The sequence below is a fragment of the Cygnus olor genome, chromosome 5, assembly GCF_009769625.2.
Source record: "Cygnus olor isolate bCygOlo1 chromosome 5, bCygOlo1.pri.v2, whole genome shotgun sequence".
Lineage (NCBI taxonomy): Eukaryota > Metazoa > Chordata > Aves > Anseriformes > Anatidae > Cygnus > Cygnus olor.
This window is the reverse complement of record NC_049173.1, coordinates 34,640,615-34,668,614: the sequence shown is the minus strand read 5'-3', so window position 1 is coordinate 34,668,614 and position 28,000 is coordinate 34,640,615. Positions and strand designations below refer to the sequence as shown.

The window sequence follows — 28,000 nt, the reverse complement described above, 5'->3', positions numbered from 1 at the left end:
TGTGCTGGAATCTGGAAAGGTTTTGAAACAGTCAAAGTACTAAATCAGGTCAAAGAAAATCTGGACTGGCAGTTGTGAGGTTGTGGCTTAATCATAGCAGTACTTCCTCCTACTCAGAGCTTCCCTGTCCAGTGCTGCTTTGCTGCTATCTTGCGCCAGGATTTGAAAAACCTGCCAGTGAGGCTTTGAACTGGGTTGTTTGGCAAGCACAGGCCACTCCTCTGCTTCTCGCAGTTGGAACGAAACCTGCTCATGTGCAAAACTTCAGACCAAGCCTGTAGTAAGCAGCTCTTCACAGTCAGGAATCTAGGGACTCTTCTGTGTTTTTTGCCAGGTTTTCTCCTGAGATAACAGGCCATTTTTTTTCCATGTTCTGTGAGGTGCTGCGGGGCCCGGTTCCACACAGAGTGCTGCCTTTTCTGGCAGCTGTGCTTTTCCAAAGAAAGGAGAGAAGAGAGACTGGATTTTATCACTGGCGGGTAAGACCAATTGTGTTGTCTTTGAGACAGCATTCCTTAGCTGATCTGTTTGGCAATGACTTCCTGTTAGTGCACATATGTAAAAACCAGTCCTGCACTTCTGCAGAGATTAACCAAAAAGTTTATCACTGGATGAAAATTTTGGATAATGAAAATGCTGATGTAGATTCTTTTTTTTTTTTTTTTTAAACTAAATTTGGGTTCTGTGTGAAACAATGCAGAGCAGGTCCCTGTTTCCTTGGGTTCTGGGGAGCACAATTAAGCTGATAATTTTTGGGGGGAAGGAAACTCCAGCATATCAGGCTTCTCAGTAGTAGAGACAGAATGGTGCTTACATGTATTCTTGTAAAATATCCTTGACTGCCATTCCCTTCCTTTTTGCTGTCCATCTTATCCCATAGGGCTTTATAGTTTGTCTGCTTTAGAGTATGACTTAAACCACCCATTCATAATGCAGTACAGGTACATTTGATAAGTGGTTACAATGTGTTTGTCCTTCAGCTGCTTTATAATCAGTCCATTGTACAAGGTGGTATGCCCAATAACCTCAATTTTGATTTGTACTTACCTGTTTGAGGAGGAGCCTTTGTCTGGAAGATCTGATCTGTTACCTGATTACCTGCCTCCCTTACCATAAATCTAGAAGTTAAAATTGAGGTGACCATTAAATATCAGAGGATGGCTTGCTGCCACTTTGGTCTACTGTTTGCTTTGTGATACAAATGATTGTTGCTGACTTGTGTTGTTTTTTTAATGTTGTTCACTACTTAGCAAGTCAGGGTAGGAGAGGCTAATATTAGCCTGCTGTGATTTTCATTAATCAGTAAATCAAAGGATGTGATGCTTTCACTCCAGTGCTCCTTACATAAATCAATACATTAAAAAAATAGACACTACTTAAACAAGCAAGGTTGTGTTGACTGGTAGGGAGAAATTTTGTATTGACTTTTTAATAGCAAGTGGTCAAGGGAAGGGAAGCATATCAGTCTTTGGCTTTGTTGGTGAATTCAGTATGATCTAATCTATTCTAATAAATTTTCCAAAGTTAGCCTGTTTCCCAATTCTGAAAGCAACGTAAGCTTAGAGTGAGCCCAGTGTTTGCCGCTGCTGTTGTGATACTGAGCTGTTTGCAGTACTTGTTATCACCTGACTGGTTATAAAACTTGTCTTCCAGAAGACTGCAGTTCAGGGTCTAAGTCTCCTTACCTAACTGTGGGTGAACACTTCAGGACAAAGAGGGAAAATGCAAAGAGTACCTGGGAAAGATAGGAATTTGCTTTTGGGTTTAATAGCAAACTTGGCAAGATACCGTGGCTGAAATTAGGAGGAGGGGACTTGTAGGCAGCATTTTTACTTGGGAGCAAGAACAAAATGGGGGGGGGGGACAACATTCTCCCTTGATAAAGTTGATTTTTCTTATTGAGCTACCCCTTTGCCTGGTAGCAGCAAACACAAACTACGGTTTAGCAGCTGCATTTTTATTTACTATTGTGAACATTTCTCTAATTAAACTGTCATGCTTATGGTGAGTCCTCTGCATCCACTGTGAGATGTGGGGAGGATTCCAGTACTTACATCCCACGGTATAAAGGGAGGTATTCTGGGATATATGAGTGAAGACTACTGGATCCTGTACCTGGGATAACCTGTCTTACAGTCCCTCGCTGCTGCATCACCACCTTCAGTTTAGATGAAAGGTACAGGCAGTTGTTAGCAGGGCTGAGGGTGTGAGAATTGAGTCTTGTACTCTCATTTAAGGATTTCATGTTTTTTGTTTCAGACGGATTCTTCTGAGCTCTGAAAAAGGGGTGGTTCTGAAGAATCATTAAACTGCAAATTAGGAATTTGTTGCTTGCATCTATCATCATGTACATTGGTACATTGTCGTGTATGCTGGTGTAGACAGAACCATAGTTATTTGTCATAAATTTCCCACACACATTTCTTGCTTGCCTCTTCCGAGATTTGTTCAGATAGAGCACATCTAATACTCAGGCTTCATTACTCTGTAAGCTCATCTTGTAGTATGCTACAACCTTGGCTAAAATATAATTACAAGAGGCAGAAGGTGAGGTTCTGGCATATTGATAACACAGCCTTGGGAGCACAGGAAGATCTCTCTTGCACTATATGCCCTTAAATTATGATACAGGCATGGGAAATGTATCCTCAGCTATGTAATGACTGGCTTCAAATCAATGGGTGCTGGAGACCTTTGGAAGGAACTTCTGAACATGTGACTGTGTTGACAGATGGTGTGCAGTAAAAGAGCAATGTGCTTATCTTTATGGTATTCTGTGTTTACTCTGCCATTAGTGGCTGAACTCAAGGTGATAGCTACATTAGTGAAGATGGCTTTGACAGCAGTGAGAGTATGGTCATGTAGCTTCACTTTTCAACAACCTGAAGAGTTGCAGCACCTTCAGGAGGTTGATGAGAATAAACTATGTAATCTTGAATTTCTTTCTGTAGTCCATTCCACAGCTTGAGGAGGTAGAAAGAAGGGCAGGCTTTGCCTGAGAAACTATGCTGTGACTGAAAAAAAAATACAGGTGATTAGGAAATTTTTAAAAACAAAGAAAAAGCATCTGAAGAGCAGAGCTCAGGATGAAATCAGAAGTGAAGGCATGTCTTGCTACCAGAAACAAATGGGGGAAGGAACATCTTGAACGTGTTGATGCTGCAAATAAAAACTCTTTAGTAATAGCATAACTGGAGTTTATTTGCTTAAATTTTATTTGGCAGTTGAGTATGAGGTATCTTAGGCTATGCATGTAACTTTTAGCTTTGGTGCTCACAGTGGATGGCACTCAGTACAAAGATGTTCAGTGTACTAGTTATGTCCTGGTTTTTAGTCTGTTATTCAAACACTGTTTTTCAAAAGCTACCAAATATCTTAAGGTGATAAGAAATGAGGAAAACTCCACAAGTATGTGACTGCACAGTACAATTCCATGTATTAAATAGGGAGTATTCAAGAACAGTTTGACAGTCAAGGGTTCATTGTTTATTCTTATTTTTTTGAGATCCTAATTAGTGATACGAAGGGCCAGCATTTTGATATAACATTTGGCACTCTACAGCACTTTGTTGCAAGCAAAGATCCTGTTGAATTCAGTTGTCAATGAATGCCTAGCATATCTGAAATTAAACTGTGGTCTCAAGTCCACCATGTAGAAAATGATGAATATACAGCTAATGACCAGTTGTGGAAAGCATTTTGAAGTGGGATTTAATAGAAAGGTTTGTAGCTGGCCATTATTTTGTCCTGGTTTGTCTTATAACTAAGGAATAGGAGGCAGAATTCAATTCTGTTCACAAGCCTTACACAATTGCCTTTGTCCAGTCTGCACCAAATCCTTTGAAACTATTTTCTGTTGTCGTCCCCTGCCACTCACCCTTGTCTCCTTCATGATTGTCTAGGATTTAGGTTTATATTCTCCCTCATACCTGGGCAGTTAGGTACTACCTTCCAAAAATAGCCTTGCAGAAGTTTTCAAGAACAAGAATTGCTTTTTGATCTATACTGGTAAAGTAGCATGCACTTTTTAGAGTACTGATATGAATAACAGTCCAGAATGAACAGGAATTTCAGGTTTTTCTTTTGTTGCTTAAATTGCCATGAAGTATGTTTCTATAAGAAAGTGTATTTTTTTTCCCTCATTGTAAACAGCATGTGCTTTCTACATCTTCAGACATTAGGCTAATTAATTCAACTATTAAGGTTCTTGCCACATCTGCTATTACTCAACCATGCATATGCCCTTAGCAAGTGCTCTGAAGAAACTAGCAAGTCATAATTGAAATTATTTGAGGAGCTTCAGTTTCTTTTTTTTGCTTCATCAGGAGTGAGCTAATGAAGCAATTAAAAAATGATCTATAATTACAGGAAACCCTAAATCAGGGACTTACTTTCTGAAGTCTGTGAGGAGTTACCCTAAGAATCATTCATTGCCATGCTGAAACGGAATTGAGTTTACTTCTAGCCTCCTTTAGACTTCCTCCAGGAAACTAAAAATACTGTTTATATTCCCAAACGGAGTCATTAATAGTTTATTTCGGTCTGGCTGGTCTGGTCCTTCTCTCTGGATTGATACTAGTGTGGTTACAGAACAGGTATTGCAGTTGAGTTGCATGCTGAGCCTTGTTCCTGTCTTTTCAGTGGGAGAAGCACCCTTACTACAACCTAACTGTAAAAGTCCTCCGAGCCAGAAACATCAAGGGTACAGATCTGTGTAAGTATTTAGTAAACGTATTATGAAAACAGATACTTTATTCAGAGGTCATCTGTAACAATACAACCTGTGTTATGTGAACTTCTTACCTACATGTAGTGTATTGCTTTTATGTTTGTACAATGGTCTTTCTTGTAAGGCATTATGTATATATACATTTTGAAGGTGTCATGTGTAGCCAAGCTACAGATTAACCCTACTACTTTGCAGAACAAGATAAGGTGAGTCCTAGTACCATTTTACTTCCTTGCTCCTTTTCTTGATGACCTACTGTGGCCTGTTTGATAGTCCTCTGTCTGAATTCAGCACTCAGGTTATGGGAGGGTTCACCCTTGCAGTTGCTGAACAGTCTTCCTGTACCTGGAAGTATAAATTTTCACTTAATTTCTAGCTTCCAGGTGTTTTTCTCAGTTAGTTACAGTATCATTTTCTTTCATATTTCTGCTTATTTTGTTTACGTTGTTGAAATTTTTTAAGGGTAGGTGATTGACTGATTCCAAGACAAGTTTTTTTTTTTTTTTAACCTATTTCTGTTTTTGATAGCAGGGTGTATATTCCCTTTCTCTTATGCATCTGTGTTGAGTGAAGCTCTCACGGCTGTTTCGGGGTATTTGGATCTTCGAAGGAATTGAGTCCTGAATAATTTTTAGAGTTAATACAGTAAGGTGGTCTGCTTGACTTAAGTTTATTTGTGACATCCACCATCAGACCACTGTAATGTTAAATGATTGTACAGGGAATGGGAAAACTGCTGAAACGTTGAGGGCTTGAACATGTGTATTGTGACAAGAGAGTTATGGCCTTTCTGTTCAACTCTAGTTCCACACTTGCATTATTAAAGAGGCCTTAACTGGAAGAAGGAAGGACACTTAAGACAGAATCAGTTATTTTCAGGGAATGGAAATAGAGAAGATTGATCTCCTGTTCAAACAAGATGGGTTTATAGCAGTGGAGGATATTGTCTACTTTGACTTCAGTAAGGCTTTTGACACTGCACTGCGTCCTGTAAGATCCTCATAGAAAAGCTGATGACGTACAGGCTGGATGAGCATTGAAGTGGATACAAAACTGGCTGAATGGCACAACTCAGAGGACGGTGATCAGTGATTCTTACACCAGTAGGTAGTGGTGTACTGCAGGGTGTACATACTGTGTCCACTACTTTTCAGCATCTTCATTAATGATCTGGATGATGGGGCAATGTTCCCTCAGCAAGTTTGCTGATGACAGAAAACTGGGAGGAGTGGCTGATGGTGCCAGGGGGTCACGCTACTGTTCGAAGACCTTGACAGACTGGAAAAGTGGGCTGATAGGAACCTCATGCAAATCAGCAAGCTGAAGTGACAAATCCTGCACCTGCAGAGGATCAGCCCCAGTCACCTGTATGTACTGGGGGCAGATTGGCTGGAAAGCAGCTTGGCAGTAAAGCACATGTGGGGTCCTGGTGGGTACTAAGCTGAACAGGACTCAGTAGTGTACCCTTGCTGCTCAGAAGGCTCTTGGTATCCTGGGCTGCATTAAGAGGAGTGGTGCCAGCAGGTCAAGGGACATGATCCTTTCACTGTATTCATCACTGGTGGGGCCACTCCTGGAGTGCTGTGTCCAGTGCTGGTCTGTCTGCTGTGAGAGAGATGGAACTACTGAATAAAGTCTAGTGAAGGGCCACTAAGACTAGTAATGTATTGGAGCATCTCTCCTGTGAGCGAAGGCTGAGAGAGCTGGGACTACTTAACCTAGAGAAGAGAAGGTTTGCAAATTTTGTTGTGTACAAATATCTGAAAGTAGAGTGTTAAGAAAATGGAGCAAGGCTCTTTTCAATGGTGCTCAGTGACAAGACGAGGCAATGAGCACAAACAAGCACAGTGTTCCATCTGAACATAACAAGAATTTTATTTATTTTTACTGAAGGTGACTGAAGACTGGCACAGGTTGCCTGGAGAGTCTTTGAAGTCACCATCCTTGGGGATATTAAAAACTTGACTGGAGTCTGTCCTAGGCAACTTTCTCTAGATGACCCTGCTTGAGCAGGGGGATAGATAAGATGACCTCAAGAGGTTCTTTCCAACTTCAACCATTCTGTAATTCTGTGAAAGGATGTATTATGTGAGAGAGGCTAGACCAACAGTGTGGTCTGGCAGCAGCTCTGTGTAGCTCAGAAAATGAAATAGCAGTAAAGGAGTCTAGTTAGTTAGTTCCTTTTCTATTACAGCTGCATTGTTCCCCGATACAGTACCACTACTCAATTCTTGGTGTTGAAAGCAAAACCTTAAAAATGAATTTATATTTCATGGGGTAAGTTCAGGGCAAATTAATGGAAGGAAGTTCACAATAGTTCATGTTGAATTAACAGGACTGTGACAGCAAGGAAATGATCTTACCTTGGCCCTGGTATCAGCAGTCCTGTTCTGAAGTATCTTCCTCATTTTGAATAGTAGTCCTTTTCGTGAAGGGTTTTATGGTTTGGATGAACCAGAAAGAAGAAACATTGACACCTAATGTTCAATTTGCTGCTGTTTAAAGATGTGTACGTCATTAAATACGCTTGCTCTACAGATTTACTCTTAATTTTGCACATTATTTTTTATGATGCAATACAATTTAGTAAGTGAGGAGCTCATGGGAAAGAATGTGTTTGGTTAAAGTAGTTGTGATATGTTTCTGCACTCTCTGCTTTAGTGTCAAAAGCAGACTGCTATGTGGAACTGAAATTGCCCACTGCATCTCCTATGGTCTACCGAACTCAGGTTGTTGACAACTCTGATAACCCAGAGTGGAATGAAACCTTCCAGTATCGAATCCATAGTGCTGTCAAGGTAAGGAACACCCTTTGTGGAGCTGGTTGGACTGTCTGCATTTGTGTGTTGGCTTGCTTTTGACACTTCATTCAAAACCAAGGGACCTTTATCCTCAAAAGCACTGGCATGTGTAAGGTGGTGGTCTTCTTCAGTGGTACCAAAAGCTGTAACACGTCTAGTGATAACCACAGCTCTTTGTAACTGCACCATTTTTTGCAAATTACAGCTAGAATTTACTGTAAATGTCCTTGTGATGCAACTCAAGAAAGGGAAGTTAGGCACTATCGGATAAATGAAATTTTTGATAATGCACGTTACTGTTTGATGGTTGCTTCTACTTCCACGTTGTAGCTGTTGCTTTCTTCTTGCTCTGCTTGTCTTACACTGCATATCGTCTAGGATTCCAAGCATCTAAGGGAAGGTAATGGGAACTAAATTACAAATCATTCTCGCTTAGTCAGGTGTCTTATCTGTCCCTTCAGCCATGTCTAGCCATTAGTTCCAATGATCAAAAAAAGCTTAATTCAAACTCTTAATAGAAACAGTATGTTAGGTCCTCTTAGCAGGACCTAATGAAACATTAAACATTTTTTTTAGGCTATCAGCATTCATTCTCAAAGTAATCTCATGGCAGAGGGAAGGAAAAAGTATTTTTAAAAGATTATTTTTAGCATTGAACCATTGCTTTGAATAACATCCTAGGCTTTGGAATAAGGTTTATTAACAAGAAATTATCCCTCTCACCTGGAGTGCCTTACTGTAGTGGTTGGTGATGAAGGTAGAATGCTAATGGACTTAGAGAAATTGTAAGAAAATTGCAAACTAAACTTTTGAGTGTGTGTGCTTTTTCTTCCCCTGCAGGCTCATGAAGCCGCAGTCTGGTTGCTGCTGTGAGGCTAAACCAGCTAAGTTCAGCCTTGTTTCGCTGAAAACTATTTTTTTCAAGGCTGTTTTTTGTTGTTGCCATATGTAGTTTGTTGCTTCTGTTTCGGTTAGTTTCTGCTGAACTTAACTGTTCTGAGACAGTGCTGAGCAAGAAGTGATAGGTCCCTGCAATACCCTGGACTGAGTCATGCTGAAAGAGTGGATATCGCTGTTCGTTCTTCAGGCAAATCTGTGGCAACCTGGTGGAGAGAACCCCCCACACGTTCTGCTGTGACCTCTCTCTAGCTGGGAAGCTGAGAAAAAGCTTTAGCTAAACACTGTCAAATAGAAGCTTTGTGCTTAACTATGTGTAAGTCCTGCTGAATATAGTGAATTCCCTTCAGGGATGGGAAAGGGCAGAGGTACTGATTAATGCAAAAAATGACTGTTGTTTACAGCTATTGAGGTTCATGAAAGTGCTTCTGTCTTCACTTAAGCCTGTTTGTTTGATTTTAGAACATTCTGGAATTGACACTCTATGACAAGGATGTCCTAGTCAGCGATGAGCTCACTTCCATCGTCTTCGATGTAGGAGGCATGAAGCCAGGTCAGCCCCTGCTGCGCACTTTCAAGTTGAACCCCGAGGTTAGTCCACAGCTCCTTCCCCGGAGCTCTGAATAGCTGCAACTCATGTTACAGAAATCAAGCAGTACATGCTTGTTCCATGCATCTGACTGTTGTAGAGGCCACAAGGGAAAAATGTAGCAACAGATAGCAGTGTATATGGGCTTACTGTTAACTGAGATGTTTCTAAAATAACAAGTGATTTTTTTTTTTTGTGTGTTCCACAGTCTTTGGGATGTCCAGCTAAACAAAACTTTGGGGTGATTTTTGTCTTTCAGAAGATGTTGAAATCTTTTGGAAGGGATTTTTTTTTTTAACAGGCAAGAGAGGTGTAAACTGGGCTTAAAATGAAAGGCATTTGTGGTCAGCTGTTTTGTGGATTGCAGACTATCTTATTTATTTGATCATCATCAGTTTGCAATGAAGAAATTTACTGCTGCAAAGGCTACCTCTGTATTTAATAAGTCAAAAGCTTAAGAACAGCTTATTTTTTGCTGAGCTATGTTCAGTTACATTTAACTTATGCTTCATGAGAGTGACATTGGCGCCTATGAGCTGCTGTCAGTCCCTATGCACCGATTTATGGCCTTGCAACAAGACAGCTTATTTTACATAACTAAAGTCATGTCACCAATCTGATCTCTTTTGTAATTGCCTCAAACACAATAGGCCTGGAGTACAGGTGAGCTAATGATGTGTTTTCTTGAGAAATCTGGCTTCAGTGCTGATGGTATGGTCAGAAGCAGATGAACTGGTATGCAGTTAGCAGGGAGGTTTTGGTCAGTGTCACAGGCCCTCTAAATGATTTGTGATCACAGAAGGAGGCTTAGTAACACCCTTGTTCCCACAACATTATCCTATCTGCTGAATGCTTAAAAAGTAGTCTTGATCAGTAACTAGGGAACTGGAAGCTGTAACTTCAGTGAAAGAGAATCACCGAAGTTGACTTCTACTTAGTTATTTTAAAAGCTGCACTGGGTCAATCATTTATTGTATGCTATGGCAGGGGGAAAGATGGCTGGGTCAAAGTCTATACATGACAAAATAAAGGCAGCAATGAGCTAGGAGTGTAGTCTGTTGAAATAATAAATGGGAAGAAACACCAAGTCTCCTGTAGAAGCTGTTTTCAGAGGCAGCACTGCAGTGGTGCTTGAGCTGGAAGAGTGTTTTTGAAAAGCAGGATAATGGATTGGAGAGCCAAGTCTCACTTGTGTGCACTTGTCTAATCAAACATAGATGTGTCTGGTCACGTAGAAAATGCCTGGGAGGACAGGAATGTTTAAAGAACAGCAACAAAAAAGGCTGCATTTTAAGCATTCTAAAACTTGGCTTGAGTTTTTGTAAAAGCAACAGAAGTAGTTACTATCATTTTTAACAGAAGAAAAACTTAATCTCATGGAAAAGATTGTCATAATCATACTCACATTCAAGGGTCACCTGTGTCCAACTTTTATTTTTAAAGGATAATGAAGAGCTGGATGTAGAGTTCTGCTTGGAGAAATGGTGAGTTTTACCTGAAGAGCTAAATGAACTTGTGCTCTAGAGAGATGTATTGCTTTTTTTCTGAGCAGTGACAGTCTTGTCCATGAGAAGGCTAATGCGTTATGCTTTTCTGTGGTGCATAAGTTGGTCACCAATGGCTGATTGCAAGTGTCCTTAAAGTGCCAACCACCAAAATTTGGGGGTACCAAAGAGGAAATAAAAGTTTGATTTTTATGGGAATGGCAACACTGCAAAGGAAGTTACTTCAACATATTTTGCATAAGCTAAATTAGTTAAGAGTGGAAAGCTTTACACACTTAAAGTATACAGGTAATCTGTATGACAGTCTATCTAATCTCAGCTTTTCTTTAGGTTATCAAAATAATGATGTTTATAGTGGAAGAGGAATTTTTCATTCAGTCATTTTTTTCTGTTATTCTGCCAAGGGAAATAGTGTCAGTCTAGTTTGCATAATATGTTGCAATGAGGACCTTACTCTCCTGCCTCTTATCCAGAGAGTTAGTTTGTAAAGTAGGATGACACAAAAATTAAAACTAAAACTCATTTGCATTAAACCTCTTCGTTTCACAGCTCAGATACCCCTACAGAGGTATTGACCAATGGAGTGCTTGTGGTGAGTACACTGAACTCAGTTATGGGTATTTGGATTTACTCCTGAACGTAGGTGTTTAATAGTTAGAGGACAAGAATTGTTTAAGATTCAACTCCTGGATCCAAATAACTCATATTCTCTCCAGCATTTGCCTCTGCTTTTGAACTTCCTGTTTTAAAAAATTTCCTCAGGTTTTTGAAACTTGATACCAACTCCGGGGAAGGGTGATTTTTTTTTTCCAGTATACCTGTTTAAAATATTTAAACAAAAAACTCTTAGGAAGGCTGGTGAGTCTTGAGGATCGTCCTGAGTTTTCTAGCCTAGATGCTGATTGGGTGTAGTCTTCCTCCTTATCTTAACATCTATTATTTCTAGGATTTTCTCATTGCCATTATTAAGTAGATCATAATTCTGGAGATATTTGTCTATTCTCTTCAGGTGATACGTTAAAAATCTTTTTTTTTTTTTTTTTTCCAAAGGAAAGGGGCTGAAATGCCAATTTTTAATAGGGGAAAGAAGGGAGGGAAGGAATTCTCTCATTGTTGAAATGCAGATTAAAACTCTGCATTTCAACAATGAGAGAACTCCTTCCCTCCATTTTTCAGAAAAAAATTGATGGCTTGTAATAGCTCAGTTCTGCAGACTGTTTCACAGTATAGAGCCCCTTGTGTTCATATTTCCCTCAGCAAATCAGTCTTACGTTCAAGCAGTAGATATGTTTACTATCTATGAGAGCAATTATGGCTAACTAAATTTTGTATCCCCTGTCCTAGAAGGGAAGGTGAAGATGGATTGGTATGAGACACTGGTTCATGAGGACCTGGATAATCCAAGACAAAATGTCATGGTAGAATTTATGAAGCATTTTCTAGGATCTGAACAGATTCTGTATAGGTACTCACATGTCCACTAAAAAAAAAAAAAGATAAACATACACAGAAGAAAGAAAGAGGAGGAAAAAAAGTAAACTTGTAAATATGAGGTACAGGTTGAAAAAAAATCTGGAATAGAAGTGGTTTTTATTCTGAAACTAGAGCATATAATCCGTTCTTGCTAAAACAATACTTACTCTTTATGGGTTATATTGATCATTCAAATAATGTTTTTTTTGTGGTTTTCTTGAAAGATTGTAGCTGTAAGCCCGATCCCTACTATACTAGGTGGATTAAGCTTCAACAAAAAAATGAATTCAAACTTCATAACCAGAACTGTTTTCTTCTTTTCATAGGTTCATCCTTGTTTGTCTCTGCAAGGCACCGTCAACAAAGAAGAAAAAACGAAAGAGAAACAGCAAGGTACATCTGCCTGCAGAGTCTAAGGAAGACCTACTTCTCAGCATGTTTATTCCCTGGGAGAGAGGGGAGACTCCTTACTGTCTACCAAGTGTATTCTTATTTGTTGACTACAAAATAGACTTTGTTAGTTAATTTAGTATTAAAAATAAAAGCAAAATAATATTGGGTCACTTCCATTGGATGCCCCTTGAGAGAGACTTGGGAGTCTTGTGTTTTCATATTCTCAGCTACATTTGACAAAAGTATTTGATTTTCAGCAAATGGATTCTGCAGTCTAAACTTCTTATTCTAATATACAGGTAGCTGCGAGGTCAAGCTATCTGTTCCAGGGGCGTATCAGAAGCAGCTGTGTATTCCTTGGAGACCAGATAATGAGAAGGATTATGGAACCTCCTTTGTTTTTCACATGGACAAAGAAATGCATCCAGAACTGCAAGTGGAGTTGGAGCAAACCATATCTGTCCTACAGGTAAGTAGCTGTCCTGGCTGCTACAAAGGTTATAAACACTTTTGAATAAATCCACCCTGAAAACAGTGTCTGGCCTATAAAAAGCCTTTAAACATAAACTGAATGGCCTTAATTTGATCATAAGAAGGCAGCCAATGTCTTCAGATGTCCAGGGATATCAGTTTTGGATATATTGTTCAGGTATGCATGGATCTCAAAAGCTTGCACTGAAAGCAAGTTTCGTGTTGGTACTTGTGGTGCTGAAAGGGTCATCCATTATTAAGGTTAATTATCACTTCCAGATATACCTTTCAGATATAAGAATCAGAGTTAACTCTCTAATGTTGTGCCAGGTCAAATCAGAATTTTCTAGGCTAGAATTCTGTCTTCAACTGATGTATTTCCTGGTTCTGCATTAGGAATCGATGGGCAGGCTTAGGTTGATCTTTATCATCACTTCTTATGGATTCATTTTTCTCTATTTCAAATCCTGCTTTGAAGACTATACAAGTTCCCTTGTGGGTTTTCTGACACGTATCACTACAACTATTTAGGGGAAAATACTATGTTTGGAGATAAAGGTTTTTGTGTGTGGCAGACAGCTATATTAGAAAAATATAATAATAATAATAATAAAACAAAAACAGCTGTTTCAGTGACAGAAATAATCCCAGCAAAGATCTGTCAAGCAGAGAGCAGGATAGGAGTCCAAGGTCTCAGAAAGCCTTAGACTGCTTTGGAAAAGGGTTAGTTGTAATGATTTCCAGGATTGTTTGCTATTTTATTTTACTATGTTCTTGTTTTTTTTTTATGACAGTCATATCATTAACGTTTTTTCTGAAGCACTCAACGTTTTATTTTTTATTAGGATGGGATGAACCCTGATATTGAAAAGCATACTACAGTTCTGGGACAGGGGACTGTACCAGTTAATTCCCTTCCTGTTGGACAAAAAGTTGATAGAGTTGTTTCTCTGGGAGAGGTAATGTCAACTATTGCACCTATTTTAACATACTTTGAATACCCCCCACTGGTTTTAGGCATTTGGAAAGTTAAACTGCACGTGATTCTTAGGAGTGCTGTTTTCTTGTAGATCTAGAACGAAATAGCGAGATTACTCAGTGCAGCTTTTCTAAAAATGTTTTCATGGCTGGCAAAGGTGAGAAGCAAAAATATTTGAGGAGGAGAGAAGCAAGAATCTTGCAGAAGAAATAAATGTTTTGTCTGCTCTCTGAGTACATGTTTAGTCACTGTAAATAAATTATTTCAGACTACTAAAAATGTTTGGAATAGATTGAAGAAAAAGGTGTTCCACAGAGGTAGTTTTGTGAATGAGTGCTGTTCTAGTTAGTATCTGGTGACCATGTTGATGTAATAATCTGTAGTTAGTAGTGCCACCTATGCAGTTGCTACCAATTGCAAGATTTGTTCTGTTTTCACAGGGACAAAGTTTGGATATGAGTTTGAAAGCTGAAGAGAGGTGAGTGGGAATCTCAAAGACCTCTAAAATGAGGAAAGGTCTTAACTCTCACAGGGAGCTGAGTGATTATCCCTGCTGCTCGGGGAAACTCTGCTGTCTCAATCAATCTCTTGGGACAGATTCAACAGAAAACCTTGATGATTTGTCTTTTCACATATATGACTATTCTCTTTGAAGACACTATCTCTTGGATTGGTGTCAATCCTGCTGAAATATGAACAACATTTTCTGTTTTCCTAACACTTAAACATATGAAGTGTGGGAAGCTGATGGTGCAAATATTAAGTAGTTGTGATAGATGCAGATAGTTCCCAGAATATGCACGGTGCTGTACTGACAAATAGGGAAGGAAAGCTCGATGTATGAAGAGCTTGAATGGGGGAATGGTGCAAAAAATGAGTGCTAAGGAAATAATAACACACAAAATTGAGAAGTTGTCTTATGAGTTGGCAGGTTAATTGGGTATATAGTCATTAACTGAAGATCCCGCTCCCCTTTCAAAAACTCGTATAGCAAGTTTATTGTTTTCCTGTTATACCCTCCTGACACTTAAGTCCAGAATCTTCTGTTTTAAAATCACTCTCCCCTCATTTTCCATCCATGTCAATGCAGTGTTCTCAATTTTTCCTCATAAAATTTTCTTTCAACCACTGAGAATCTTTTCTTCCTGTCTGTGAAATTCCTGAAGCTTAACCTGAATGACTGCCTGACACAAATTTTGTATTTAGACATAGTGACAAAAACTACAGGGAGATGTTTCATTTTTAATTCCAAATGATCTTACTACAAAATAGCTAGTAAATAGACATACACTCCAGACAGCAGTCTGAGTGGTAGCAATCTAACAGTTTAATCCAGTGATTCATGTCAGCACCTAGAATGTGTTTACAGAAAATAATTTTCCCAGGAAATTACAAATCCTGCAGAACTTACTGTTTTTTGTGTATGCTTTGATTTCTATTTCAGCACTTGGGATCTAGATATACGTCTGGGTTTTGACCTCTGTAAAGAGGAGAGAGAATTTGTGGACAAAAGGAAGAAAATAGTTTCTGAGGCGTTGAAGAAGACTCTTAATTTAAAGGAATCCCCTCGGAAAGATGAGGTATTGAGCACAGACAGAAATTCATCAATCCTTTGTGCTTGGTTGATAATTAGTTAGGTATTGTAAGATTCTTTGCCTATAACCAACAGAATATGGTTCACATTTAACATGAGAGATCCCTGCAGCATGTCATTTCTGAAGTCTTACATCTTGTATTTCTAAAATTCTGAGGGTTGTGTGTGATTTGGAATACGACAATTTGAAATTTCAGAACATATGTACTTTCTTTAACGGAGCTCCTATATATTGGACTTCGAGCTCTGAATTGTGATGATGGGAGAGACAATTTTAGAATGGTTTAGTTGAAGCTCAGCATAGAGAACCAGCTTCTAAATTGCTGATTTGGAGACAGTTATTTCTAGATATCCTGATACATTCCCCTGTGATCTTCAGGTGCTGTTAGGAGAATCACTGCTCCCTTTTTTTTCCCCTTATTCTAATGTGTATGTTGCATGGCATGCAAGTAAATGTCTGTTAATATACATAACAGTTTCAGTAAGTCACTGTCACTAAGATAACTGCTGTTTTTGTAGTAAGCCATGTATTTCAACTACAAAACAGGGAAAAGAGTGCTGATGGAAATAAAACCTAAAATTAATTGAAGTGTAAATGGAACGGTTATTTCATTTCCTATCTAAGAATGAGACTTGAACAGGATTGCTTCTGTGTGACTGTTGATTTACTGGCAATATAAAAGTCTATGATTGTCACTCCTGAGTTTGCTGGCTGCAGGTTCCAGTTGTAGCAGTACTGGGGTCTGGAGGTGGGATGAGAGCACTGACTTCATTCTATGGCAGCCTAGCTGGGCTTCAGCGGCTGGGCCTTCTGGATGCTGCACTGTATCTGAGTGGGATTTCTGGCTCTACTTGGTAAGTTGTGTGCAGTGTTGACTCCAGAAACTTATAGCTGAGTATGTCAGTATTGATGCAAAAAATAAGGCCAGAACTGTATTTTTGCCATCTGTAGACAGACAATGAAGTTAAATATTTCATCAGATCTCACCTGAGAGTTCTGATGGGGATCCTAAAGAGTCAAAGATTCATTATCACTTGTAAACCATACAGCTATTGGCTAAATTTATAAATCTGCTGCTTTAGCAAGCATGGCAACTAGTAGTAGAACTTATTACATGAATAAAGCTGCTGTGTATTCCCTCAGAACCCTGACTTCAAAAACTTTCCCCATGGGCTTACTATTGCCAAGAAGATAACCGAGGTGGTGCAACACTGGAAACATGTTTATGCAGAGCACTAAGTCACTACCTTCTGAAATGACATATGCAGCTGAGTGGGGGAATAGCACTGGATTTGGTAGTCTGGAGCAATGTGCTGAAGTGTCAGACATGGCTAGAATGTTTCAGTAGCTCAGTTTTTGGAGTGTGTGTTGAAATCCATCCTTCCTATAAGTACACATTGTTTTCGTGAAATGATTTAACTGAGTTTTGAGTCTTGACAATATAACCCACCCTTCCATAGCTTTGTGCATAAACTTCTATTTGTATAGCATTCTTAACTAACCTTTTGATTCAAAGTCAGACTTTCAAATAAATATAGTCATCTTCGAACCAAGCATCCAAACTAATGTCTCATTTTAACCAGACCTGTGTTCTGATGAAGGCGATGGCCTTTATTACTGTGCAATAGTGCACCCTTGCTGTCTGCTAGTCTCTCAGAGTCATTATGGCCTGAAGTTAACTCATATTTATATGTTAGCATGTGAGCTAATATCTTTCACGGACATTATAAAAATCATATAAGTTAGGAATCAGGGTGAAGCTGTCATACAGGTCTCAGGGTTCTCAGCATGTTTTAGAGCACAGAGATCCATTATTACTGGCTCTTTACAATGTCTTATTTTTAGCTAGACTTCTCAAGCCATGAAGTAAATATTACTCACAGAAATAATAATATCTATCTATAATTCATTGTTAACATAAAGGCCGCTTTTACTGATGACGTTAATGTAATCATTTTCAGGTGTTTATCGACATTGTATCAAGACCCTCACTGGTCACAGAAAGATCTTCAAGATGCAATCAGCAGAGCTCAGGGTACTGTGTCCAGCAGCAAAGGAGGGGCATTTTCCCCAGAACGACTGAAATACTATTTCCAGGAGTTGAATTCAATGGAAAGTAGTGGACGGAAAGTTTCCTTCACAGATTTGTGGGGCCTTATTGTAGAGTATTTCCTACAACAGAAGGTAAAAGAGTTCATGTTTCTGTTCCAGTTGGGACCTCAGCGCACCCATATGTTGAATGTCAAGAAATTAATTAGTCTCTGCCTTCATAGGCTGTTTGGGAATAGGCAGTGTTGTGGAATAAACATAGAGGGTTTTTGTTTCTTTCTGCCTCAGATATCCCAGCACTCCTCTTTACTAAAGAATTTTGAAATTTTATATATTAGTGCTATAGAAAAACTGAGTGTTTATTTGGAATAACTTGTTAAATGAATAGCTTTTGTATTGGGCAGGTTAAGCCCAAAAAATGTTGATATTGGTTTTGCAAATCTGTATTACTGTGCAATATTTGTTACGCTAATTGAAATCAGAGGGGTAAGTAGCTTGTTAATAACACCTGATATTCTAAGTATACAACTGCAGAAATATCCCGACAAAACTTAACTATATGCATGGACTGAGGGAGGAAAGGGACTTTGAATTAGTAATATTGTTAGTCAGATGGTAAGAAACAGCTTCAAATTATTGAAGTATGGGGACAGAATTTATCTTAGTATGTTTCTCCTTCTTTGTTTATAACCAGGAAGATCCATCAAAGCTGTCTGATCAGCAAGAAGCAGTGAAATGGGCCCAGAACCCTTATCCTATCTATGCAGCTGTCAATGTGAGACCCAATATTAGTAGTGGTGACTTTGCAGGTATGAACATGGCAGGTTTCTTTTGGTTTGCTAAAGTCTAAATTCCTTTCACCTACACATTTCCAATTGTCTTTTGTTGAAGCTCACTACTTAGGTAATGAACAGCTGACAACAGATAACTGGGCTTAAGAGGCAATAGGGTAATGAATAACAGTGTGTTGTCATCCCAATTACAAATGTTTTCATTATGGCTATGAAGGAAGAGCATTAGCTCAGCTGGCCACTCTGCATGTTTTACAAGAAAATGTCTGAAATATTCAGGAGCTGAGAGGGAAGATTGTTGTAATATGTAAGTCTTTGCATTGGAGAACCGAAGTACTTGGTAATCAAGAGACCTACTTCAAATAGCTGGGATTTTTCTTTTATAATCTGATATCTGATTTATGGAAGATTCAGGTAAAATGATGAATTTGAAAACTTGCAGCATATGTCATGAAAATAGTGGTATTTAACAGCCTGGGTTCTTGTTGGTTGTACAGTTGCAGAACAAAAAGGCCAGTCCTATTCCATGTCACTTACAATTTTAAATACGAGGCAACAAGCAATCACAGAGTGAGACAGGAACACAAACTGTTGTGTCCATCTGCATACCACTATTATTTTTTTCCTTTTTGTTGCTCTTCTTTTGTTCAGGAAGAGTGTGTGTGGGTGTATGTAAGGAAGATGAATTTTATAGCAGAACGTGAAGGACAATGAATTTAATTTGCAAATATTTGTGGGAAGCTTTCAAGCATGAAGGGACATTTCAATAAGTAGACAATGAATTCTAACACAGTGTGTCAACTGAAATGTGAAGTCAGTACTGTAATATTTGCTGATAGTAAACAGCATGAGGAAAATCTGGGAAAATTGAAGTAGCTTCCCTTTGACATGATGAAAAAAGTTTAAAGTAGAGGTGAAATGGGCAGGATATTTCTGCAGTAACAGTCAAATTGGAGCAAAAAAAGTTTTTTTTTTTTTTTTTCTCCAAAAAGCCAGGAAGAAAAGAGATTGGATTGAGTCAGTGAAAGCCTGTACAGCAGTTGATAGTAGTGTATGTAAGATGGAGGCTCCATGAGAAGAATGGCAGGGAAGTCCACAGTAATAGTGAAAGAAGTGGAAGAGATTTAGTGAAAAGACCTGTCCCACTTGTGTAAGCAGAAATCATATGAGTATTTTTTACCTACGCTTACTTTGAGGTGAGTAAATCCTCACTAATTGGCTGTCTTGTTCTTAGAATGGTGTGAGTTTACTCCCTATGAAGTTGGGTTTCGCAAATATGGAGCTTTTGTCCGAACAGAGGACTTCGACAGTGAGTTCTTCATGGGAAGGCTCATCCGGAAACGTCCAGAGCCTAGAATTTGTTTTCTACAAGGTATGAACATACAGTAATAAACAGAAGGGGGAGATGGAAAGCCACATTGCTTTTAGGACTTATCAACTTAAACCTATGCTTTTTTGTCCCTTTCTAAAGAGTTTGAAGAGGGTAAAAATGTCAAATCTTTCTCCAAAGGTTTAGGTGCAGTTTTATAGTATTATAGTCTGATACTCGTTAGTCTGCAGACTCTTTTTAAATACTAGCTCCTAGTGTTGTTACAAAAGCCCAGTGAATGTGTCTATATTAATTCAGAAAATGAGGGTTTATATTTTTGATATTACTGTTCACAAAAAATTTAACATTCAGCCCATCTGTGTAGCATCACATTGCTTTTAGATATAGTCATACTTGTAGGAGCTGATGTTGTCTGTTATAGCATGCTGCTTCATTCCATTAGCATCTTTTCTTCCTTATTTCTGAAGGGTTGTTTTTTTAATAGTGTTATCTGCTTGCCAGAAAATCATTTACCTTCTGTCAGCTTTATCTTCTGTGTTAGTAAAAAGTCTCTTAAGATCCCTCAGATATAATACTTTTCAGAACCTGAACAGAGAAAGAAGTATTTGGAGTGTCAGTTTAATGTTCAGTGTTTAACTGAGAGCAGACAGGTTGCTGAACAGGATGTGTATTTTAACTAGAGAACCTTTCCCTCAATTAAAATGAAATTCTTGTAGGAATAAATTACTGTACATCAAACTTACTGTACAATTACTGTAGATCAAAATCCAGGGAAGGTCAGGGAAGACTAATGCTTCCTCAAAATTAAAGTGAATTATCCTGTGCTTCAAAATATTTTGCTTGGGATAGTGTTGTTCTTTTCCAAGGTTTACTGGTACTTACTGCCTTGTTTATTGGTACTTGCAAGTGCTGTGGTTGTGGTATTAGACATTTGTCTCTCTACCTTCCTAAAACTAGTGCTTTGGTGTGCCTGAGTAACAAATTCAGCCATGATGTACCCCTCATGAGTTTAGTGCATCAAGGAGGTGAGGCAAAATTGGGTTAGGTGCTAGAGATGATGCTGTTAGTGAGTGTGGTTCTCTAGGTCTCAGTTTTAGGTGGTTTCTTCAATTTGCCTTAGTTGTTTATATCTGCTTATATCTTATGTTATTTATGTTTATTTTATATCTTATGTTTAAATCTTAATTGTTTATATCATATGATCATAGAGAGTCCTAATGGCCTTTGCACTTAAGAGCTGCATCCTATTTGAAGCATTATCCTTGAAGGTGTATGCAGGCAGTGACAATCTACATACAAAGATGCTGTTTTATTAGAAACAGAGTCAGGAATGTGAAGACTGTAAATTGTTTATATCATATTTTTGTCAGAGTAAAAGAACTAAAGCTAATGTACTGGAATTATTTTCTTTCCATGATTTGGAACACAATGGTAGTTATTTAAAGCTGGAATTCTTTAGTTGGGTCAGAAGATCTTTAGGCCCTGCAAGAGCTCTTAAAGGTTTCTTAATAATAGAATCGTAGAACAGCTTGGGTTGGAAGGGACCTTAAAGATCATCTAGTTCCAACTCCTCTGCAACTGTGCTTGCTGCGCAGCCGCTGCTTCAGACAAGTATTTCCATGTAGCTGAAATATAGAACTTCTTTCCCAATCACTATTGCTTGGAGTCTGCTCTGGATACCTTGCTAATCTTCTGTCTCAGTAGGTTTGTCTGCAAAGCTAGGCACTAAGTCTTTTCTAATTCCTTATATTTCTCTACCCAGTCCACTCTCGATCATACCTGCCAAAAACTACTGCTTTAGGTCTTCCCATTCTCTTTCCATCTTTCTTTTTCTCATAGAAGAGCTTCCTTCTCATAGAAGTTTCTTCATTAGATTATTGCATTAGAATTTGTCATGATTCACTCAAAGGTTTAAACTCAAACAACAAATATTAGAATAGTAGGAGTCGAGTGGCAATCTTCTCCATGATGGTGAGTCATAGGCCTTTTGGTTATACCAGAAAAAGCCTTTCAAGTATTAAATTATTCCTTACTTCTACTGCAGGAATGTGGGGTAGTGCCTTTGCTGCAAGCTTGGATGATATCTGCTTGAAAGTAGTTGGAACAGGATTGAGCTTTCTAGAGCCTTTCAAAGATGTTATCAAAGTTATAGGTAAGAACATTTAAAAATTTAAACAATGTAGTGTGTGTAGTTTTCAAAGCTAGCATAAGGGGTGGGTTTGGACAGATTGCTCTTGTGCTGTATATTACTCTATTGCATACATATCACTATTGCATACGTAGTGAATAGAGTATAATTTTCTTTCTTTTTCTTTCTTTTTATCTGACCTTGACTATAATTTTGGCTAGTTCTGGGAGCTATCTTAAACACCTCTTTCAGTTCAGGGGTCCTTATCACAAGAAGAGAAGGGCAGAAACCTAACAGCTATGCAGGAGGTGAAGAATAAGTTTTCAGTTCCCTTCTTGGCCTAATTTTTTTTAAATGTTGGATAATCTGGCTGAATGTCTGTATTCTCCATTTGTATGATGCCTCTCTAGCAGTGAAAAGGAAGTGTATTAAAAGCTGAGAGTTGCTTAGGTGCATGTTTATAACCTCACAGGGAATAGAGGCAGAAGAGATTTTTTTTCCTCTCTGCAGACCTATTTTTCACACTGTTGCTGCTGTAACTATAAATACTGTTCTTGTCTTAGAAGAGGTTGTCACTTGCTACTAGGGGTTTCTTTGTGTGCATTTGAAATGAAAAGGGACAATGATTTGAATAATCCCTTTTAAATAGGGCAGGTAAATATCCAACCATGGAAATGGCAGCTTATTTAAATTTCATTACAATATTTTTTAATTAGAGGACAAAATCAGTGTTCAGACAACCGATTAAACATTGTAGAAAAAAGTCTGATTGAAATGATGAAGCTGGATGAGCATTGTCTGTTTGTTCTGCACCCTTTTGTGGTTTCTGTAGATGACTGTCGAAGATCTCATTTCCGAGATCCAACACGACTGAAGACTCGCTTGGTTATACCTGGGGGCCCCTTGTTGCAAATTTTCCAGGATTTCTTCAAGTCCCGGGTCACGTGTGGAGAGACTTTCAACTTCATGCAGGGATTGTATCTTCATAAAGATTATGTTAAAGTCAAGAAATTTGTGGTTTGGAAAGGTGAATGAACCTGTATGTATCTGGGATATAGGATAGTGTGTTCATGTTCTGTAATGGGCCATGTCCAGACTGATTTTGTTCCATTGAAGTGAGGGAATTTACCTCTTCTTATGCCATAGAAAAAGTTGATCCACTATTTGTCTTCGCTCATATGAGGCAAGCTCCGTATTGGATGTTATAGGCCATTCTCAGTTCAATATGTGTGTTGGAATGTCTTTTTTTGTATAACCCCAGCATAAACTTTGTTTGTTGCTTGTACCCAGAGGTGTGTAATGAAGCATTATAGTTACTTGGAATGTCTTCCAGGCACTCATCTGGATGCGTTTCCTAACCAGCTGACCCCCATGGAAGAGAGCTTGTATTTAGTGGATGGTGGCTTTTCTATCAACTCTCCCTTTCCATTGGTACTTCAGCCAGAGAGAGATGTGGATGTTATTTTGTCGTTCAATTTTTCCTGGGAAGCTCCGTTTGAGGTGCGAGACATAGCTGAGCATTATTACATGAGGATAAGAGCACAGAATGATATCTACGATGGCAGCAGATCAGATGAGGAGATAGGAAGTGATAACTAATAAGATTTGATTCAAAAGCCTAAGTATGTCATATTACCTAAAATAAGAATATTTGCTTAGCTTGTAAGATCTTTGTTACATAATTATATACTTCTAATGTAAAAGAGGCTATTGGTGACTTTCTTCATGCAAGCAAGTTATGTCCTGTATATACTAGTGTTTATTTTTAAGTGCAGAAAAGTCAAGGTATAGATATAGAGTAATAAAACATAAAAAGGGTTTTAGATGCAAACTGTTGATGTTTAGTAGCAGTTCCTAGTTCTACTCTTCTTTCTTCTGTATCACCAGCCAGAGAAATTGCTTCATCCAATCTGGAAGATGAATTTTTGTTTGTTTGTTTGGATTTTTTTTTTCTGATAGAATCTCTCTTCTTTTGAGGATTGTAGTCAGGCAATCTTAGAGGTATGGCTGGTATTCTATCAAAATGACTTTTGTTCTTTGACAACAGGTTTTAGAGTTGGCTCAAAAATACTGTGAGGAGCGGGAGATTCCTTTTCCAAAAATCAAATTGAGTGATGAAGATGAAAAGAAGCCAAAAGAGTGCTACATGTTTGTGGATAACAATAATCCAAAGGCTCCCATTGTGCTCCATTTCCCATTAGTGAATGACACCTTCCGGAAATACAAAGCTCCGGGTAAGGGTTCAATGTTCCTACTTTCACTCTCCTTAGTATTTACCTATAAATTATTAAACTGTTACATTCATTTAAGGCAGGATCAATTTCCACCAGTTTTTTGGAAGGGAGAGTCAGAGAAGAGGCTGGCAAGTAAAAAACAAAACAAAAAACAGGAGCAAAAAGCAAACAATAAAACCACCTAAAGGGCATAAAGAATCAAAATGGGTAATGCTTTTGCTTCTTTCTGATCAGTCTGTCCTGATGTCTAATATTGTTATTCTAATTACCCTAAATACAGGAAAGCACTATAAATCAGATTAAATAATAAGTTGGTTTATTGGATATGAATGAGCCAATAAGTAGCAAAGTGTTGTGGACCAGTCTGTACATCAGATCATATAACAGTGCTAAGTGTCCTGCGCCTTTGTAGCGTAAAGGTCAGATGATTAAGGAAAACAATCCCTGTTTCAGTTAATGTGATTAATATAGACAATAAGGTCTATCACCGTTTGTCAAGCAAGAGCGCTGGGATGAAGCATAGAGCTATACTTTTAGGTAGAGACAAACAAAATTCCATGCCGTATTTCTCCCTTACTGGGAGAGAGCAGCATCCTGAGAAAAACTTTGGAATACGGAGAGAGGAATATGCAGGACTGACCAGACAAGGGAAACGTAAATTACCCTGCTAATGCTTTCTGTATTAATACTACGACAATTGCCAGGCTCTCACTGCATTACCTCACAAAGATGAGGAGACTGAAATTGGTGGGCCTGACTAGGGTTCAAGACTGTTCTTTCTGTAGTACCAAGAAGCAAAAGTGTTTTTAGCAAATGACTTTTATATTGAGCTTTCAATATTTGTGTTTAGATTTCAGTGTTAGGGTGCTAAAAACCACTAGTTGCCATATTTTAAACAATTATACTAGCCTCTTGAGGTTAGTTGAACTCAGGGTATTAGTATCTTTTAGTATCTAGTTAATAGCACTTCCAGGAAGAATTGAGCTTTATATTACCTATTGGAAGCATGGCTGTTATGGACATGTTAAACAATTTATCATAATGAAAATGTGTTTTAATCCTGTGTTTTGGAGTCTAGTGGAAGTAGAAGAGGTAATAATGCTTTGTCTTCAGTTTCCAAGCACTTTGTGTCCTGAAGGAACTGAAATGCCTGAGGAAGAGCTCTGGGGAAAGATTTGAGGTTCAACAGAGTTACCTGTGATAGCCTCCTTGCAGAATCCAACTAAAATGTGTCTGCCACTGCTGAGACGTTTTAAGAAATATATATATTTTCTTCCTGCAGGCATTAAACGCAAGTCAGAAGATGAGAAATCCTTTGGTGATTTTGTCATTGAGACAAAAGATTCTCCTTACCGTACACTAAATTTCACCCTTGAGCCATATGATTTCCACAGATTAGTGGAAGTAAATCGCTACAATGTTCTGAACAACAAGGACACTCTCTTCAAAACCCTGAACTTGGCTCTGCAAAGGAGAAAGCGGAAGAATGTAATCAATATATCCAATACATGAGTAGCTTCCATAAGTGAGGATAAAGGCAGGCTGCAGTGTACCAAAGCCATGTGGTTCAAGCCTGAAAGCTGAAAACTGATAGCTGGAAACTGTCTTCTTGGGAAGGGAGTAACACGTGTGACATTGAAAATCCATTCAGGATATCAGATGGTCGTAGAAAAACCCAAGAGATAGTAACATCAGTGTTGTACTGTTATGTTAAATAGAAAAAAGAGGGTTGTGTGTGAATGTGGAAAAGGAGGAAATTATTTAGCCCGGTATCTCATCTAACGGCAGCTGATGACTAGAGAGAACTATGCAAAGAGTGCAAGCATCTGGAGATAATCTCACAAACTCCAATGATTTGTGGATAAAGAATCTCTTGTCCAAGATGTTGGTAGTTATGAAGAAACACTGATTTCTTCCATGTCTTTATCTGTCTTGCCTTTTGAACCTCCATGAGGTTTTACCATTTACCTCATCTGGCATAGAATTCAATGGATTGTAACCATGCACTGAGAGAGAAAACGTCCTTTTGCTTTCAACTTGCTACTGGCTGTTGTCCATATATTTATAAGACTGAACAGTTAGTAGCTGTTAACCATTTTTGCTATTCATGGCTTTTAAGATATCTGGTATTTCCTTCTTACCTGTCTCAAGAATTAGTAATGGCCTTCAGTGTCCCAAAAGTTCAATGCAGAGTAACTTAGCTTGGTAAACATGTTTTTTTGAGGAAATAGTAGTTCTTTTTTTTATATATTTAAGAATTGAAGACACATCATGTGATTGTGCTGCTTCTTCCTGTAGTTTGATCATCATAAGCTGATGAAATTTAAAAATAAATAAATCTACAAGTTTAATCTTTGTCTTTCTGCGTAAGAGGAAAGAAGACTCCTTGGAGGAATCTGAAATAGATTTTTTATTTTAAACCTTGGACTTGCAATTCAGACAGACCTTTGTTCAAGGAATTAATTTGTGTGTTTGCATGTTATCGGAACATTGATGTTCAAGGTAGGAAGACCTTATAAATGTTAATAAATAACGTCAGATGCTGCTGTGCTGTGATTTGGAATTTACCTCACTTTAAAGAAAGCTCGGAGGAAAGGACTGAATTTTGCGGTTGGAACATACCTAATACAAAAGCCTCTCAAAGAAGTATTGTTTACTTTTGTGGCTTTTATATTGAACTGGATGTACTGATTCTGTATTTGAAAATTGGAGAGAGGAACATTTTCTGAAATGATGTATAGTTGTATGAACAGATAAGGTTCTTGATTTTTTTTGAAATGTGTTCCTCTTCTAAAAAATCTTAATTCTGTTAAAGTTTTTCACAGGGTTTTCTTATTAACGCTCAATATTATTATTCTAATAGTCCTTATTCTAATAAGAGGGAAGCAAAATGTCAACACTGTACTGTACAGCTTCACTTACTACTTCATTTATAACTGAGGTGGGAATGTGACTTAGCAATTTCATTTCAGGCTGGTGCCGCACAGCAGTAGAAAGTCATCTCTTCATTATAAAGCTTCTCTTTGAGGAAATGTGTTTTTTGTTTTGTTTTGTTTTAAAAAAGGGGGTTTGTTTTTTATACATTCCAGACAATGACTTTGGGTGTTTAAACTTGCTTGATATCTGGAAGGACATAAAGGATATGTCCTTAGTACTTCTTTAAGCTGAAATATGAGAAACAGCAATTTAATGTTACCCTTTTTTATTTATCATTGCTGCCAAAAAGCTACCTGCTTTGTAGGAATCTGACATCTTCCATACATGTTGAGTGATGCTTTGTTTATTTTCCTTCCCATGCAGGATTTTCAAGTGTTCTTGACTCAGCTGCCTTTCACCCTGCTGCCATTGCCTTTGAATTTATAGCTAGACGGGAGTTTCCTGTGTTCCTCCTGAGTTGTTTTTTCTTCTGATGTGAATCTGAAGTGAACTGCATGGTTTGATTACTTGTTTCTTGCTTTTGAGGTTCTCTCCTAATAGGAGATGACTCCATGGTGTGGGTATTTGGATAGCAGTGTATAGATGTTAAAAGGGAATGTTTTGCAAAACTTGGTCCACTCAAATTTGCTGGACACATACAGGGGAGTCTTTTAAGGCACAATTTCTTGGCAATTTTGTCTATAGTAGCAGTGCTTTTCTGTTTGAACAAGATCTGGGGCCTTAGTAGTTCAATTTAGTTTGTTAAACAGGCATGTAAGTAGCCACCTCTTTTGAAACTCCATGTTATGGTAGAAGACTTATCCACAGAGTAGTCTGTGCACACAGCCCTTCATATGTTCTTCAGTCTTGTTAAAAGTGCCTCTTGTCCTGTAGAAGTAATGAGTCTTCTGTTCTGGCATTTAAATTCAAGCCGATTACTAAGGAGAGATTAGCCTTGCATCCCAAGTCAGAGGAACATTCAGGAGAAACAGGAAGCAGGTAAGGTTTTTCTTGCTCAGTCCTACTGTTAGAGCTCTCTTACAAAGGAGTGTTTAAGGGGAAAGGAGCCATAGGCTCCTGTTTTGTCTGAAGAACTCCTAAGTGTCTAAGTGTTTGTTCT

General features: G+C 38.3%; 1 protein-coding gene across 2 annotated transcripts; it reads left to right on the top strand.

Moving 5' to 3' along the window:
* The first annotated feature begins 289 nt into the window (after positions 1-289).
* On the top strand, positions 290-26,711 carry PLA2G4F (phospholipase A2 group IVF). 2 transcript variants are annotated; one of them, XM_040557335.1, is made up of 20 exons: positions 290-479; positions 4,642-4,714; positions 7,391-7,527; positions 8,890-9,018; positions 10,460-10,500; positions 11,071-11,113; positions 12,321-12,387; positions 12,687-12,856; positions 13,704-13,817; positions 14,278-14,315; positions 15,282-15,417; positions 16,150-16,286; positions 17,394-17,616; positions 18,176-18,290; positions 19,507-19,644; positions 21,647-21,754; positions 22,563-22,757; positions 23,064-23,230; positions 23,778-23,964; positions 25,247-26,711. In XM_040557335.1, the coding sequence occupies exons 1-20, from the start codon at positions 369-371 to the stop codon at positions 25,474-25,476; spliced, it is 2,559 nt and encodes an 852-aa protein (XP_040413269.1). In that variant the 5' UTR covers positions 290-368; the 3' UTR covers positions 25,477-26,711. The 2 variants fall into 2 exon arrangements, with proteins under 2 accessions (XP_040413269.1, XP_040413270.1); XM_040557336.1 differs by lacking the exon at positions 25,247-26,711 and having other exon boundaries at positions 23,064-23,352; positions 23,778-23,858.
* Positions 26,712-28,000: the final 1,289 nt, after the last annotated feature.

Bases quoted from the DNA above. Each gene is read 5' to 3' on its own strand.
- PLA2G4F (XM_040557335.1), top strand. From the start codon at position 369: ATGTTCTGTGAGGTGCTGCGGGGCCCGGTTCCACACAGAGTGCTGCCT. The intron at 10,501-11,070 runs GTGAGTTTTACC...TTCGTTTCACAG, and splicing joins GAGTTCTGCTTGGAGAAATG to CTCAGATACCCCTACAGAGG. The intron at 23,965-25,246 runs GTAAGGGTTCAA...TTCTTCCTGCAG, and splicing joins CCGGAAATACAAAGCTCCGG to GCATTAAACGCAAGTCAGAA.